At 38.3% G+C, this 18,313-nt stretch overlaps 1 protein-coding gene across 1 annotated transcript in view; it reads right to left on the bottom strand.

Annotated features, from left to right (window-relative positions):
* Positions 1 to 1,275: 1,275 nt before the first annotated feature.
* The window catches only part of LOC139455683 (uncharacterized), a 265,289-nt gene continuing 248,251 nt past the window's right edge, over positions 1,276 to 18,313 (bottom strand). Inside the window, exons 6-9 of the mRNA XM_071237234.1 lie at positions 7,729 to 8,108; positions 6,595 to 6,688; positions 2,485 to 2,570; positions 1,276 to 1,422 (exon numbers count right to left, since the gene is read on the bottom strand). Of these exons, the coding sequence (XP_071093335.1) occupies positions 1,375 to 1,422; positions 2,485 to 2,570; positions 6,595 to 6,688; positions 7,729 to 8,108 (608 nt within the window). The 3' untranslated portion in view covers positions 1,276 to 1,374. The remainder of the gene's footprint in view (positions 1,423 to 2,484; positions 2,571 to 6,594; positions 6,689 to 7,728; positions 8,109 to 18,313) is intronic.

The raw sequence follows: 18,313 nt of genomic DNA, 5'->3' as shown, positions 1-18,313 counted from the left end.
AAAGCAGCCCTCAACAAATCTGTGACACCACTTCTGATCCCGTACACTGATTTTAAACCCGTGATAAGATCTTACATCCGAGATCTAATGTAAAAGAAGGCGGACGCCCAAGTAGGTATAAATAAATTACATGAAATTAAACCCAATATCGGTTACACCTACTTGGGTTGTTAGTCCAGATTTGAAGAGGTCATTATGCGACGATGTCGTATTGGCCATTCCAGATATACCCACGAGTATTTGTTACAGGGTGAAGATCCTCCGTTTTGTATCCCTTAAGCTTGTGATGAAAGAATCACAGTCAAGCATGTCCTGCTTGACTGTATTGATTTTGCCATCACAAGGGGTACTTATTTCAATGTTTTATCTATTAAGGATCTTTTTAATATCAGTTCTCATTTAGTTGAAGTAATGTAAAGTGATTGTCCCCTGGAGAGGGTATGTAAAACCACATCATTCAAAGTAGATTTATTCTTACCATTGTCATTAATCGTAGTATATATGTTATTTTAATATGGCTAAGTATGTTAAAAATCGCCAACACCTGAAGGGATGATGTAAATCCGGCTGGGGTCCATGCAGGTAGCAAAAGTATTGTAAGTCCCCATGGACCCTAGCATGGTGATCTCTCTTCAGCTGCTGGCGATCTATAGCTCATTTTTATCTTGTATTGTTTCGTATGATGTTATATTTTTATGGCTACCTATTAGTTTTAGATATAATCTGTGATACATCTAGTTATTTTACTGCCCTTCGTTGACAGGTTTTTATTTTGTATAAAATGTGTATTATTAATGTTCTTCTCGTCACGATATGGCTGAAATACTGCCGATGTGACGTTAAATCTTAACTCACTCACTGCAACAGTAAATCGCTGGCTCAGCACGAGACACTGATCGAAGCACTGAGAATGCCTGCACTGAAAATTCCGTCACTGTGTTCAAGAACTATCGTCATATCTTATATCTGCCCTTCCTTGATCGAGCAGGTGGAGATGTCCTGCAATCGGGTTATGACTGTTCTCAGCACAGAAAACACAGACCTACTTCATGCTATTAATCCAAGGGAGCAGTGATTCTCGTCATCTTGGATCTGTACTTAATTACTAGATGTAATCATAGAACTTGAAGTCGACATACCCCAAAAAATGACGGCAATAACAGTTTACTATTCTCTTTGTCAGACTGTGAGGTCGTGCTAATGGATTTATATGGAAGGAATCATATACAAAGTTGATTGCGAACTAACGTTTATTCATATTTCCAATGCTTTCTTTATAGGTTGTTGTTAATGACCAACTAATTTCCATCATCGTGTAGAACGTTGCTGTTAATGCACTCCAAATGAATGCATTAAATTCAGTTTATTGAGTGATCAAGCAAGGGGATCAAAGGCCTTGGGCACACATCTGTAGATCTCCATCTGCAAACAATCATAGAAAGTAATAATTTCTCAAAGGCTATGTGTTCCGCATATAACAATCAGTTGTTATGCATCCATTTATCATTAAACTACTTTATCACTGACATAATGCAGCTATCCATAACAGAGAGCTGAACGTTTGTGGTTCGATCATCCTAAAAGGCGTTCAAAAGTCTCTCAGCATTAAGAGGATGAAATGACAGGTCACCTTGGCGTCTGAGTCGGGTATCCCTGTGAAACTGTACATGGCATCCTAGTACGTTAGCACAAAAACCAGCATTTGTCCGGGCCATTACAAGGAGTCACACACACACACGTATATACGGGTCGTTAGAGAAACGGAAGAATCTTGGAGGCGACGCTAAACCCTATTTCACCATAACAATTTAGAATAACCTTGTTCTGTAAAGTGGAACGGTACCTATTTTGACTACCAATCTCATTAAGATCAGACTTTAGTTCTCGCTACCGCTAAACAAAGAAGACATCCCATTTGGGGTCACGTCAGAACGACCTTTCATCCAACCAATCAGTGCGTCGCTTACCAGATTTTGAAAGTGACATTCGGAATGTGATTTCTAATCATGCAATCTCGAAAACTGTAATTACATGGGATATTCCGAACGATAGTTACGGGTTTAACGACTGAATCCTTACAATCTAGACCATCTGTTAGCCATTCCAGATTGTTGTTTTTGTTCAGGTTTCAGATTTGTAATCGAGAATTTGTCAAAATATGTTTCGAAGCATAGTCGCCAATTTGGAATTTGTGCCATAAAGCACAAGAAAGCTGCCTTCTGATTGGTCATTCCATTGATCGGTCAAAGTTCGCGCAAGGTCGGTCTCACGTGACCCGTAATGGGATATCCTCAGATCTTTGTTAAGCGGTAGCGAGACCTAAGATCTGATTTTAATGAGATTGTTTGACTACATGAATCTAACAAAGACTGTACTATTCTCAGTATACATCATTCAATACATTGACATAAGTGGTTGCATATACGTCAAGTTCATACTTTCATTGGGATATCTATTCATTATAAGTGTACATATTCCTCTTACCCCTTTTATTTTCCCTTTAAATCCGACACTACCATCACAGCCTGTGTTGCCAATAAGGAGAGGATGACTACGCTTTTGTATCACTCCTGAAAAAAATAGTATATATATATATATATATATATATATATATATATATATATATATATATATATATATATATATATATATATATATAATGCTTTACCTCAAGTATATACATTTTGTGCCAGTTTTCATCTTTACGTCATAATGATGTCATTTAGAAATGTGGGCATTTCTATTACTTGTGGTCAGGAAAAGAAAACCATTAATTTTAAATCAGATATACGGGAAGATTATAATGAAATATTTTCGATCCATGAAATTCTTACAGCTCTTGGACAAGCTCATGATACTGCTACAGGAGCTGATAATATACACCATTAACTCCTGAAGCACTTACCAGAATCGTGTTTAGAAACCCATTTGTTAATTTTTGATGATATATGGACATCAGGTAAGTTTTCTTCTTCCTGGCGTGATGCCATAGTTGTACTCATACCGAAACCTGGACGAGATCACAGTGACCCCTCAAATTATAGACCCATTTCATTGACCAGTTGCGTTTGCAAAACCATGGAGCGCATGGTCATCAACAGATTAACATGGTACTTGGAATCAAATAATTTAATTACAAATATTCAGTGTGGCTTTCGTAAGAATCGAAGTACTGTTGACCATTTGGTTCGGCTAGAATCCTTTGTGAAAAATGCAATGATCAACAACCAACATACAGTGTCTATCTTTTTCGATTTAGAAAAAGCGTATGACACTACGTGGAAACACGGGATTTTAAAGGATTTAGATGATTTTGGTTTGAGAGGTCGTTTACCTCATTTTATATCACAATTTTTAACAGACAGAAAATTTCAAGTCCGAGTGGGTACAATCCTGTCTGATCATTATCATCAGGATCAGGGTGTCCCACAAAGCAGTATTTTGTCTGTCACTTTATTCAGTAAAAAAATTAACAGTTTGTCAAAAGTTTTAAATGATTCAGTTGATGGATCACTTTTTGTGGATGATTTTAACTTATCTTGTCGTGGCAAAAATATGCACACAATAGAAAGGCAATTACAATTATGTCTCAATAAAATTCACAAGTGGTGTCTAGAGAACGGGTTTAAATTTTCCAAATAAAAAACTAACTGCATACATTTTTGCAGGAAATATAAACCGCATAAAGACCCTGAGCTATTTCTAAATGGCACCCCTATCAAAGTGGTGAAGGAGGCAAAGTTCTTGGGACTTATTTTTGATAACCACTTAACTTTCCTCCTACATATTAAATACTTTAAAGCTAAATGCCTGAAGGCACTCGATCTATTGAAAGTTGTTTCTAATTCAAAGTGGGGAGGGGATCAAACAACCCTCCTACACATATACAGGTCTTTACAATAAGAAATCAACACTTACTCCACCACTCGGAATCAGAATGAAATCTGCAATATCAGCTTCTAATATTCAACTCCAAGATATAGCTCCTACTAAACTTTTCTCCTCTCCTCCTTGGCAAATGGTAAAGCCAGAGGTAGACCTGACATTAACAAAACTAAAGAAATCAGACACTAACGAATTAATTTAACAACAAGAATACAGTCAATTAAGAAACAATTATGACACTTATAAATCTATCTTTACATATGGATCCAAGGATGTTGGCGCAGTTGCTAGTGCCACTGTCATTGGATCCAGAACTATATCTTCACGTTTACCTGATAACAGTTCAATATTCACTGCAGAAGCAAACGCCATTTTTACAGCCCTTAAATATATCAGTAATCAATCTAAACATAAACAATTCATACTGTTTTCAGATTCTCTTTCATGCCTTCAGGCGATTAAAAATATGTCACCCAAACATCCACTTTTAATCGAAATTCTCGAATTATTTAATGATCTTGCTACTGGCCAATACGACATCGTCTTTTGATGGTTACCAAGCCATGTTTGGTATCATTGGTAACACAATGGATGCTGCTGCTGCAAAGGCAGCACTCAACAAATCTGCGACACCACTTCTAATCCCCTACACTGTTTTTAAACCTGCAGTTAGATCTTACATCCGTGATCTGATGCAAAAGAAGTGGGACACCCAAGTAGGTATCAATAAATTACATGAAATTAAACCACATATCGGTTACACCTATTTGGGTTGTCAGTCCAGATTTGAAGAGGTCATTATGCGACGATGCCGTATTGGCCATTCAAGATATACACATGCATTTTTGTTAAAAGGTGAGGATCCTCCGTTTTGTATCCCTTGTGATTTTGCCATCACAAGGGATCAACATTTCAAAGTAAAAACATTTAAAGACCGTTTAAATGATGTTAATTCTCGTTTACTATTATGTTTTTTTAAAAGAAATAGAACTTGTTCATAAATTTTGATGTGCTAACTGTATTGTTTTAAAATTTGGTAGTGCAATTTAATAACTTAGATTGTTAGTGGCTATACCCTTGAGGGGGGTTGAAGTAGCGTAAAATTATTGTCCCCCAAAGAGGGTATGTTAGTCCCATATCATTCGAGGTATTTTTCTGCATACCAGGCTTTTAAACGTAGTATATTCGTTATTTTAATCTCAGTCTTAACTGGTACACTGTCGTCAGTGACTGAAGGGATGATATAAATCCTGCCGGGGTCCGTGCAGGAAGCTAAGGTACTGTAAGTCTCCTTGGTTGCCTAACTTTAGTTGTTGGTGATTAATAGCCTGTTTTTATAATGTGTCGTCTGTTGTAATCAAATCATTTTATTGCTCTAAAACTAGTTTTACACTTATGATCTGTGATATATTGCTGGTTGTTATACTGTCCTTCGTTGACAGCTTTTATATAAATCGATAATATAACTGCATATCTTGTTCAAGTAACGATATGGCTGAAATATTGCCGATGTGACTTTAAATTAACTCACTCACTCACTCACTTACTGTTTTTTATTATTCTCAACTAGTTTTAAATCAAGTCTGTGATATTCTAGTTATTCTACTGTCCATCGTTGACAGCTTTTTATTGAGTCTAAATATATGTATCATAAATGTAACTTCACTTCGATGTCAGATATTTATTCCATTCGATGAGCCTTCTCTTAAGCAACGCCGCCTGGAACTATCTTTACAGTACATCACTAAATTATATTCTAATCAGTCAAATCCATCTTTTAATTGCGTATTTAATCCTCTTTACGAAGATATTAACAATAAGAAAAAATCTCTTGTTCCACCACTTGGAATAAGAATTAAATCTGACATTTCTGCTGCAAAGATTAATTTTCATGATATAGCTCCCACACAACTGTTTTCATCGCCCCCTTGGCAAATGGTAGGGCCAAATGTAGACCTCACATTAACGAGACTTAAGAAATCTGATACAAACCCTCTGATTTATAAACAAGAATACAATCAATTACGAAACACATATGACACTTACAAATCTATATATACAGATGGAGCCAAGGATGGTGGCGCAGTTGCTAGTGCCACTGTCATTGGATCCAGAACAGTAACTTCACGATTACCAGATAATAGTTCAATCTTCACAGCAGAAGCGCACGCAATTTTAACAGCTCTAAAATATATCAAGAACCAATTCAAATATAAACAATTCATTATTTTTTCAGATTCACTCTCATGCCTTCAGGCTATTAAAATAATGTCTTGAAAACATCCATTTTTAATTGAAATTCTTGAGTTATTTAATGATCTTGCTACTGGCCAATATTACATCGTCTTTTGTTGGTTACCAAGCCATGTTGGGATTGTTGGTAACACAATGACTGCTGCTGCTGCTAAGGCAGCACTCAACAAATCTGTGACCCCACTTCGTATACCCTATAGTGATTATAAACCTGTTATTAGATGTTTCATCAGAGATCTAATGCAGAAGAAGTGGGACACCCAAGTGGGTATAAATCAATTACATGAAATTAAACCAACTAGTGGCTACTCCTACTTGGGTTGTATATATTATGTATAACTTTTGGTAGTCACGATATGGCTGAAATACTGCCGATGTGACTATAAATTTTAACTCACTCACTCCTAGTTGTGGTAATCTGAAGTAGTTTTGGCACAAAAAAGCATAAATGCAAACCTTTCCATGGTATGGAGCCGATGTTCCCATCAACATATCCTTTGAATTGTTCACCATCATAAACGGCAGCAACTCTTTTGAAGAATGGTCCTCTCTGCAATGTTACAGGTAAATATAAACTTTGCGTTTTCATGTGAATCTTTGTACATAATCAGACAAAAGCAAACCTGAAATGAACGTATGCTATTGATATACAAGCGCTCTTACAGAGAGTTCAATTGGATTCCTATATGATAGTTATTGCTACCTCCCTGGTTTAAACTGAAGTGACAAGAGTGAGCAAAATGTTCAAAATATTAATAACTGCATATTTTGCAGCCCTGTAATCAGCATCTTTCCAAGTATATCAGGTACTAGAGACATGTTCCAACCAGGGTCATAATCTACTCACTCGTTCTCGTGTCTCTATCAATTGCAATGGGCAAAAAATACGTTGACCAATATAGTATGAGTGTGCATTCAGTCGCTATCCAATAATGAAAGTGTCCTCGTGGGGATTACGAGTCAGAGTTTTGTGGGTTCAGTTCACAAGATGATGCAACATTCTACCACATAAAGGTACATGTAATATTATTATTATTATTATTATTATTTGCGAACGTTGCGTGCATAGACATCACAAAGATAATTATAGGAACCAAGTCATGTTGAGATATATCTTCACAACACAGTGGGAACTGATTCTATTCGATTCAGACAGAAAGCTAAAATTAATCTGCCAAATTGTTTTAACATGTTCAGTCAATCTGTCAATATGTATTTTGGTCTGCAATTTCTCTGTCTGATAATTCTCTATAGACAATTTGATTTTCTTAATCATTGATACATGTATGCATTGAGCATGTAGATATGTCGTGGTTATACAAATATTTTGCGATGTCAATTGTTGTGAAAATCTTTCAGCATAATTAGTTCTACTATGTCCGAAGGCTGTAACATGCTTGCAATCCCAATGTAAAAGAAGTGATTTGATGAATTTGTATTTTTTTTTATAACTAATAAAAAAATCCTTCCACTGTACAGCTAAGTCACGTCACGAGGTAAGACTGTATGTTACTATGACTGAAAACGTAAATTTTGCGATATCATTGAGGATGTAAGCTCACCTGCAGAAACAGTGACTCTTCCACTTACCACATATTCCACATTCGTCTGAAAATACGTATTCTCGCCAACATCAATGGTGAACTTCACATATTTTCCTTCTAGTGCTATTTCAATAGAATGGCTATTAGTTGAATTGTCGCAGTTGCTGAGAAGGACCTGTCTTTCAGTTGGCTTGGCTGTTTCTGCTTCTTTAAACTTGAATATGATGGCAAGACCTCGTGTGTAATCCACGTTATTAAAAGATGCAATGGCAACATGGCTTCTACCATTGAAGTTGAGCTCCAGTCCATCACTTGTTACGTTGACCACCTCCATGAAGACATCATGCCGTGTGATTGATCCGAGACCCTTCGGTTTGCCATTTACAACAGTAATGTTGATGTGAGGGTAACATGTTGAGACAGTGCCTTAAACATAAGAGCCTTGGAATGGAATATGTAGGTGATGTGTGACAGTCCATTGTTTTAAATGAATGATGCAATTGATAAACAAAACTGTCGGGCGAAAGAAATTAAACACCCATTTTTTAAAGCGAGCGGAATTGGTTATTTGATGGTGTTGTATTTTATACGGGTATCATAGGCGATTTGGCATGCATAACATCAATGAGTAACTCGCAACAGGTGATGTGCAAATGAAGTCTCAAGGAACATGGAGTCACAATACACTCATGGCATTGGGAATTGCGAATCCGCTGCCACTCGTCTAGCACTGCGGCTGTCAGCTGTTGGAGCTCCTGTGGTAGATGGGGACGCCCCGTTCACTGATGATCTACACGATATCACAATTGGTCAGTAGATTTTAAGTCTGGTGTGTTGGCCGTGGAAGAACAGCGACGTTGTCCGCGACCAAAACACCCCGGACGACCCTTAAATGTTCACTGTTGAGGTGGCAAAGAAAAGACAACACCACGGGTTAAGTTAGTGAGTGGAGTGAGTGAGTGAGTTAAAATTTAACGTCGCATTGGCATTATTTCAGCCATACAGCGACGAGATCAAGTTAATATGTTAACAGTTCAGTCATATATGCAACGTTATATTTAAAAACAATTTATGAAACATATTTGAGCACACTGTATATAAAAACAATTCATGAAACATATTTGAGCATAACAATATTTTGTATACAGTTTTATAACACGGGCTATAGGCCACCAGTAAACAAAGCTAGGCCACCTCCCTGGGGATCATGGGGACTTATAGTACCTCGGCTTCCTGCATGACACGCCAGCAGGATTTACGTCATCACTTTACACAGCATAAAAAATGGAGTTTCAGGGATCCGGATACCACCGGACAATTACCCAAAACGCGTCCGGGTATCCGGTGGCAGATACCTTGCCGGATACCAGATCCATGGTATCCGGCATGGACACCTCACCTGAAAATATGCCACCTGGAATCCGGCACCGGATACCTCACCGTATACCTTAATCTGGGTGTCCAAGGATCCGGCACTGGATACCTCATTCTGAGTTTCCAAAAACATGTCACCATTTGAGGGGGGGGGGGGGGGGGGGGGGGCCATTTTGTTCAATTAAGTGTGAAACACCTAAATTTATATTGGAAACTAACCAAGAAAATTGAACATTGCTGTAGGTATCCGGATGCAATTTTTCGAGATGCCATATTTCTGGTAAACAATGTTAGCCTGGACAAATCAGATAGCTGTAGTAATATTCTGTGTCATTTTAGTTGTAAATATCCCCTTGAAGTTGAGATCTATGGGCATGTAGTTTTGGAGAAGACAATTTCATCTATAATTCTATTTAGATGTTAAGCTGTTTAATGAACAAACATAAGTTCTAATACATGTATGATGATATCCTTAAATTTCATGTTCAGACTTCCAGATTGTTCTGAGTGAAAGTATAAACTCATCGACTGTGTGCTCACTTGGGTCTTTGGTCCTAGTGAGATGATAATATGATTATTTGTAAAGGTACAAGTACTTGTTACGAGCATACCAGCTTCATTTAAGTTTGAAACACAATAATTCCTCACTCTGAGGGTGACATGTACCAGATTTCATCACACTACAGAGAGCTGTTCCTCAGTTACTGTGAACATTTTTACTGAAAGACATTGAAAGCTAATTTGACCTTCAATATCAGTTGCGACTATTTCAAAAACAATTGTAAAGTGCTTCATTCAGTGTAATATTGACAAACATATGACAATGATATACAACTATATGTATAAGAGTTATTTAGATTTCTGCAGGAAAAGGCACATTAGAGAACAAGGGTCATCAGAAAGATGACATATCCCTCCGGCAGCTGTCTGTAAAGTAACCACTAGTAAATGTGCAATTCTGTATGCAATGAGTCAACAGTTTAAAGTTCTTTAAGAAGCATACTTTGTTTACCCACTATAGATCCACCATGGTCGCATCCATATGAATGCCAAGTTTCGATCAAATACATTGAATGGTTTTCGAATTCTGCCCCAGAAACGAACCTCATCCCCAATTGAGTCTATGTCCAACTTCATTCCATAAAAATTTTAAAAAAATAAAAATTAGAAAAATCCCAAAATATCAAAAGGCACCACTTCAGTATGTGCCTGATAGTTTTGCCAAGTTTCGATCAAATACACTGAAAGGTTTTCGAATTCTGCCCCGTAAACGAACCCCATTCCCAATTGAGTCTATGTCAAACTTCATTCCATAAAAATTTTAAAAAATAAAAATTAGAAAAATCCCAAAATATCAAAGCGCACCACTTCAGTATGTGCCTAAATATACTAATGTCCTGAATGTTTTCATACAATTAATACAGCTCACTGAACGGGTTTTTTAGTTCCATGTCAGTAGAAAAATTACATTGATATTTTTATGCACCCATTTGGGTTAATGATATTCTGTTTCAAACTTTAGTGAAACTTGTCTGTCAAAATGTAACAAGTACTGATACAGTTCCAAAATAATCTTTTAATCTCGCCAGGCCCAAGTGAGCACATAGCCAATGACTTTCATTATTTTGTCAGAGTGAGTATGGTGTTATGCCACTTTATGAGCAAAATTCCAACAGTATCATGATCGGTGACACTAAGCAATGTACCGATGTGGTGAATCGAACGCTTCAACCACTAGGCTAGAACAAACTGGGAATATGAAGATGAAATGTAAGGATACCATCATACCAGGACTGAATGCTTTTCATTTAATACGCTGAACATCTAACATGAAATATATATGAAAATTTTTTTCACCAAAAGCACATGCCCATAGATCTTAACTTTAAGGGGATATTTACAACTAAAATAACACAGAATATTACTACAGCTATCTGCTATGCCCAGGCTAACATTATTTACTAGGCGAAAGACATCTCGAAAAATTGCATCCGGATACCTGCCGAATACCTTCCGGATACCTTCAGCAATGTTCAATTTTCTTGGTTAGTTTCCAATATATTTTTAGGCGTTTCACACTTAATTGAACAAAATGCACCCCCCAAAAATTGTGACAAGTTTTTGGAAATTCAGAATGAGGTATCCGGTGCCGGATCCTTGGACACCCAGATTGAGGTATCCGGTGAGGTATCCGGTGCCGGAGGCACTCGTGAAGAGAACCTCCTTGTGGTGAGTGCTGGGTAGCGCTAATAGCTCTTCCCCCGTGTGGACTCGGGGTAGAATTTGTCCACAGCACCCCAATGCTGGTCGTAAAAGGCGACCAAATTGGGCAACCCGTTTGCCGTGGGTTGCGCCCCTGTGTCGGCGGAGGACGGGAGTCTGGTGGTTGAGGGCATTGGAGCCAAGAACCGGTGTTCCTTTTGCCCAACACACCACTTCGACCCTTACTTCGCCTAGACGGGTGGTAGAATAGGCCCGATTCTATCAATCGGCTGGTCACGCCATGCCCTGTGTATGCAACACGTTCATATTATAATTTTTCGATTGATATGAATGTTGGGTGTGAATATTATACATATAAATTCTTTGTTATCAACTTGCCTAGAGTCCCATGCCAGAAGGCGGTGGCTCATGGGCCAATCTGGTACTTTCGACCTCTGAGTTCTGTTTGTCTTCAATTTCTTGTCATGGGCCGAACCAGCCTGGCAATTTATTTGATAGACAAATACAGCTATTCATGTTGTTCTTACTGGAGTATAACACCTCTGTATCCCTGATGTTTGCATGTTTGAGATCCGGTGCAATAAAACATCGCTCTTTATAGCACTCCATGGTGGGTGGGGAGCAGGGGTGCTGAATACATTCCTTTCATCATGTCTCACAATCACTCTGGTTCGAACCGCAATGACAAGAAGAGGCGTTTGGAAGCTGAGATTTTCTCATCTGATGATGATGTTTCGACTCCACAAAATTCAAATTCTTGGGCACGATTTATAGTAGTTGAATCACAAAATCAACTACCGTTGAAAATTAATCCTTTCGCCATGTGTAAAGCCATTGAAGGTATATGTGGTGAAGTGAAGAATGTTTCCCGGCTCCGGGGCGGCTCTCTTTTGGTAGAGTGTGCACGGAGACAGCAAGCTATCAATCTTTTAAACTGTATCACCTTTGCAAACACTGAAGTTGCTGTCTCCGAACACAGAACATTAAACTCGAGTAGGGGGATCATTCGCGACAGAGCACGTTGTCTTGCAGAAATGTCTGAAGAAGACATTCTTGAAGAATTGAGAGGACAATGCGTCACGTCGGTGAAACGTTTCACCAGGAAAGATGGTGAGAATATTGTGCCAACAAATACTTATTTGTTCACCTTCTCTCTCCCAACCATTCCCCAATCTATTAAGGCAGGTTATTTTAACATCGGAGTGGAGGTGTATGTCCCCAATCCACTCCGGTGTTACAAATGTCAGAAGTTTGGACACGGCTCCAAAACATGCAATCGTCCGATTATTTGTCACCGTTGTGGTTGCAACCATGACGGTTCAGACTGCACAGCAGACCTCAAATGTGCGAATTGTATGGGCCAACATGTGGCGTCGTCCAAGTCCTGTCCTTTTTGGCAACGTGAAAAGGATATTTTGACCATCAAATGTCAAAGTAACATTTCCTACTTGGATGCGAAAAAACTCTTTGACAGCCGGACACCTTCAACAAAACATTCCTATGCTGCTGCTGTTTCTCGCCCTAATATCTCTAGATCTGTTGAATGTCAGACTGACCTGACATGGACACACACTGACCACCCGCTGCCTCTGACTACAACATCTGACAGTCAGACAAATCATTCAGACAATCCTTGTGCAATGTCTTCAACTACTGAAATTGTGACTAAGACTCAGTACCACTCTAAACCTACTCCTGCAATACCAGCTACTGTCACTCCACCAACAGAAAAAAGAAAAAAAAGAAAGAAAAAAAAGAAAGAAAAAAAACAACAGGAAAATTACAACACAGATCCCCACTCTTACTGAAACATCTGTTCATAACTCCTTTGGTCCTTTAGAGATGGATGTTACCCCATCTTCACATCACGACAACAGTTGTGATTCCTCTTCACGATCACGTGAGCGATCTCCCGTAGAACCACCATGAACCACTCTAATATACTTCAATGGAATTGCAGAGGGCTTAGACACAATTTTAATGAACTACAGTTATCAACATCAGATTTTGTTCCATCAGCAATTTGTTTACAAGAGACATTCCTAAAAAATACAGATAAATTTGATTTAAGGCAGTATAGTTCCTATCACTCCTTCTCTCCTCCGGGAGATAAAGCTACTGGAGGTGCTTCTATTTTGGTGCGGCGGGGCGTTGTTCACAGTCCTGTTCCGCTTGACACGAATCTGCAGGCTGTTGCAGTTAGACTTACACTGCATATTGCCTTTACACTTTGCTCCTTATATCTCCCTCCTTCCTCGAGTCTTCAGCGGAATGACCTTCAAAAACTATATGACCAACTCCCAAAGCCCTGTATCATCATGGGTGATCTAAATGGGCATAATCCTCTATGGGGAAGTTCAACCATTAATCAAAAGGGAAAAGTGATCGAGGATTTTGTTTCCGACAACGATATTTGCATTTTTAATGACGACTCCGACACTTACTTACACCCTGCTACTGGTACCTATTCATCTTTAGATCTGTCTTTGACGGATTCAGTTTTGTTAAATGACTTCTCATGGTCCGTCCATGATGACCTATGTGGGAGTGACCACTTCCCCACGGTGCTTAAGCACATTAATCCCGCTGATGATCCGCCTTTACCTCGATGGAATTTTTTGAAGGCTGATTGGCCTTTATTTCAATCTTTATGCAAAGATAAATTAAAACCTACGTCTTTTCAGAATGTTAATGACCCGATTCAGTTGTTTTCAGATCAACTGAATGAAATTGCTAATGAATCAATTCCTAAGTCCTCTGTCAACCCACGTGTTCGTAAACCATGGTTTGATGCTAATTGCAAACAAGCTAGGAAATGTCGTAAGAAGGCGGAGAAGTACTTCCGTAAACATCCCACTGTCCATAATTTAAATAATGTTAAAATTTCAAATGCCAAGGCAAGACGTCTATTTAAGCAAAATAAACGTCAATCCTGGCAGACTTATGTCTCCAAATTTAACTCTCGTACCCCTATGTCCATGGTATGGAACATGATCAAAAAGATCAAAGGCAAGGGATCAAATTCTACAGTTAACCATCTGAAGGATGGCGATGCTTTGTTAACTGATAAATCTGCTATTGCCAATAGCATTGGTGCAACTTTATCTCATCATTCTTCTTCATCTAATTACGCTCCTGAATTTTAAAAATATCAGCTCCAACAGGAAAAAAAGAGAGTAAATTTTACATCTGATAATGGTGAAGATTACAATGAGGTATTTTCACTACATGAGCTATATACTGCCTTAGGGCAAGCTCATGATACAGCAGCAGGCGCTGATAATATTCATTATCAGCTGCTGAAACACTTGCCCGAATCATGCCTTGAAACCATGTTAACTATATTCGATGATATTTGGACATCTGGGATGTTTCCAGCTTCATGGCATAATGCCATTGTTATCCCCATTCCCAAACCTGGGCGGGATCATTCTGATCCATCAAATTACCGACTTATATCTCTCACTAGCTGCGTTTGTAAAACTATGGAACGCATGGTAAATAATCGATTAGTGTGGTACTTGGAAACGAATAATCTTCTTACCAATATACAATGTGGTTTCCGGAAGAACAGAAGTACTATCGATCACTTAGTGCGTTTAGAATCATTCGTTAAAATTCCATTGTAAATAGACAACATGCTGTATCGATCTTTTTCGATTTAGAAAAAGCATACGATACAACATGGAAACATGGTATTTTAAAAGATCTTCATGATTTTGGATTACGAGGCCGTCTGCCTCATTTTATATCCCAGTTTTTAACAGACAGGCAATTTCAAGTCCGCGTGGGTACAACCCTGTCTTATCATTATAATCAGGATCAGGTCACTTTATTCAGTATACAAATTAACAGATTGTCAAAAGTTTTAAATGATTCTGTTGATGGATCACTTTTTGTGGATGATTTTAATCTATCTTGTCGTGGTAAAAATATGCACACAATAGAAAGGCAATTACAATTATGTCTTAATAAAATTAACAAGTGGTGTTTAGAAAACGGGTTTAAATTTTCCAAATCAAAAACTAATTGTATACATTTCTGCAGAAAATATAAGCCACATAAGGACCCTGAACTATTTCTGAATGGCAGTCCTATCAAAGTTGTTAAGGAGGCCAAGTTCTTGGGACTAATTTTTGATAACCATTTAACTTTCCTTCCACATATTAACTACCTAAAAGCTAAATGCCTGAAGGCACTCGACTTATTGAAAGTAGTTTCTAATTCCAAGTGGGGAGGGAATCAAACAACCCTCTTACACTTATACAGGTCACTGACCCGTTCAAAACTTGATTATGGCTCCATCGTCTATGGTGGAGCCTGCAAAAGTAATTTACAAAAACTCGATACCATCCATCATCAGGGTCTGAGGCTTTGCCTTGGAGCCTTCAGAACGTCTCCCATTCACAGTCTCTATATTGAAGCAGATGAGCCTTCTCTTAAACAACGCCGTTTAAAATTATCTTTACGATATGTCACTAAATTATATTCTAATCAGTCCAATCCAGCTTTTAATTGCGTCTTTAATCCTCTTTACCAAGATATTTACAATAAAAAGTCATCTCTTGTTCCACCACTCGGAATCAGAATCCAGTCTGCCATGTTTGCTTCCAATATTAAACTGCAAGATATAGCTCCCACTCAACTGTTTTCAACACCTCCTTGGCAAATGGTACGGCCAGAGGTAGACCTTACATTAACAAAATTAAAGAAATCTGATACTAACCAATTAATTTAACAACAAGAATACCATCAACTAAGAAACAATTATGACACTTATAAATCTATCTTTACAGATGGATCCAAGGATGGTGGCGCTGTTGCTAGTGTCACCGTCATTGGATCCAGAACAATATCTTCCCGTTTACCTGATAACAGTTCAATATTCACTGCAGAAGCAAACGCCATTTTTACTGCACTTAAATATATCAGTAATCAAGCTAAACATAAACAATTCATACTGTTTTCAGATTCTCTTTCATGCCTTCAGGCGATTAAAAATATGTCACCTAAACATCCACTTTTAATCGAAATTCTCGAATTATTTAATGATCTTGCTACTGGCCAATATGACATCGTCTTTTGTTGGTTACCAAGCCATGTTGGTATCATTGGTAACACAATGGCCGATGCTGCTGCAAAAGCAGCCCTCAACAAATCTGTGACACCACTTCTGATCCCATACACTGATTTTAAACCCATGATTCGATCTTACATCCGAGATCTTATGCAACAGAGGTGGGACGCCCAAGTAGGTATCAATAAATTACATGAAATTAAACCAAATATTGGATATACCTTCTTGGGATGTCAGTCCAGATTTGAGGAGGTCATCATGCATCATTGGCCACAGCAGATACACAAATGAATATTTATTAAAAGGTGAGGATCCTCCGTTTTGTATCCCTTGTGATGAAAGAATCACGGTCAAGCATGTCCTGCTTGACTGTATTGATTTTTCCATCACAAGGGATAAATATTTCAGTGTCAAAACAGTTAAGGACCTTTTTAATGATGTAAATTCTCATTTAATATTAAGTTTTTTAAAAGAAATAGAACTTGTCCATAAATTTTGATGCGCTTAATGTATTATTTTATAAATTGGTAGTGCTAATAAATAACTTAGATTGTGAGCGGCTGTACCCTCGAGGGGGGTTGACGTAGCGTAAAATTATTGTCTCCCTAAGAGGGTATGTAAGTCCCACAACATTCGTAGTATTTTTCTGCATACCAGACTTTTAAATCGTAGTATATTTGTTAGTTTTATTCCATGGCTAAACTTGCATATAATCGCCAGCGACTGAAGGGGTGGTGTAAATCCTGCCGGGGTCCATGCAGGAAGCAAAGGTACTGTAAGTCCCCATGGTCCCTGGTGTGGTGATCTCCCTTTAGTTACTGACGATCTCTAGCCCATTTTTATATTGTGTTGTTACTTTATACTTAATGCTTTTAAATGTTCCGCAACTAGTTTTAAATCTTTTCTGTGTTATTCTAGTTCTCATACTGTCCTTCGATGACAGATTTTTATAAAGTTTAAATATATGTATATTTCATGTCTAATTTCTCGTCACGATATGGCTGAAATATTGCCGATGTGACGTAAAGCATTACCTCACTCACTCACTCCGGTGCCGGATACCCGGATTCCAGGTGACATACTTTCCGGCGAGGTGTCCATGCCGGATACCATGGATCTGGTATCCGGCAAGGTATCTGCCACCGGATACCCGGACGCGTTTTTGGTAAGTGTCCGGTGGTATCCGGAAGGTATCCGGATACCGGAAACTGCATTTTTTTTGCTGTGTTAGCTACTGGTGGTTGTGCACAATACTAGCCGATATTTAAACAATACGTAAAAAAATGGCTTAAATACACTGGTTGATGATAGTTACATCGATTATGATAGGCTTACGTGTCGCACAGGGGACAATAATTTTACGATACTTTAACCTCCTGGACAGAGCCTTCAATAATGTCAGTAGATAATAGCATCACTCCAAATGTAAAAACAAGCATTTAATTATTTAGAAATATTTAAAATTTATTATACAGACCGATTGCTTTCAATTAATTTAAGATAAGATGCCCGCTGACACGGGAGAAGAGATCGTTCAGATTTACGTTTTGAAGATGAATCGATTGCAAAGTCCACACAGTCAAGCAATATGCTTGACGGTGAACCTTTTATTACAAGGGATACACTTAGGAGGTTTGTCCTTACATGTATGTGTCTTAAGCAGATATTCGTGGGTAAACCGACTGTGGCCAATACAACATCGACGCAAAACGACCTCGTCGGAAAACGACCTCACAGTAGGTATGACCGACTGTTTGATTCCTACATGGGTGTCCCACCTCTTTTGCATGAGATCCCGAATATAACTCTTGATGGTTGGTTTGAAATCAATATACGGGATCATTAGTGGAGATAAGGGTTTGTCAGTCAAGAACTGCTTTAGCTACAGCATCGGCTTTTGAGTTACCTGTTATACCTACATGACTTGGTAACCAGCAAAAGACGATGTCACATTGGC

The sequence above is a fragment of the Haliotis cracherodii genome, unplaced genomic scaffold (genome assembly GCF_022045235.1).
Source record: "Haliotis cracherodii isolate W230 unplaced genomic scaffold, xgHalCrac1.p SCAF_11, whole genome shotgun sequence".
NCBI lineage: Eukaryota > Metazoa > Mollusca > Gastropoda > Lepetellida > Haliotidae > Haliotis > Haliotis cracherodii.
The sequence above is the reverse complement of the archived record's forward strand: the minus strand, read 5'-3'. Positions and strand labels throughout refer to the sequence as shown.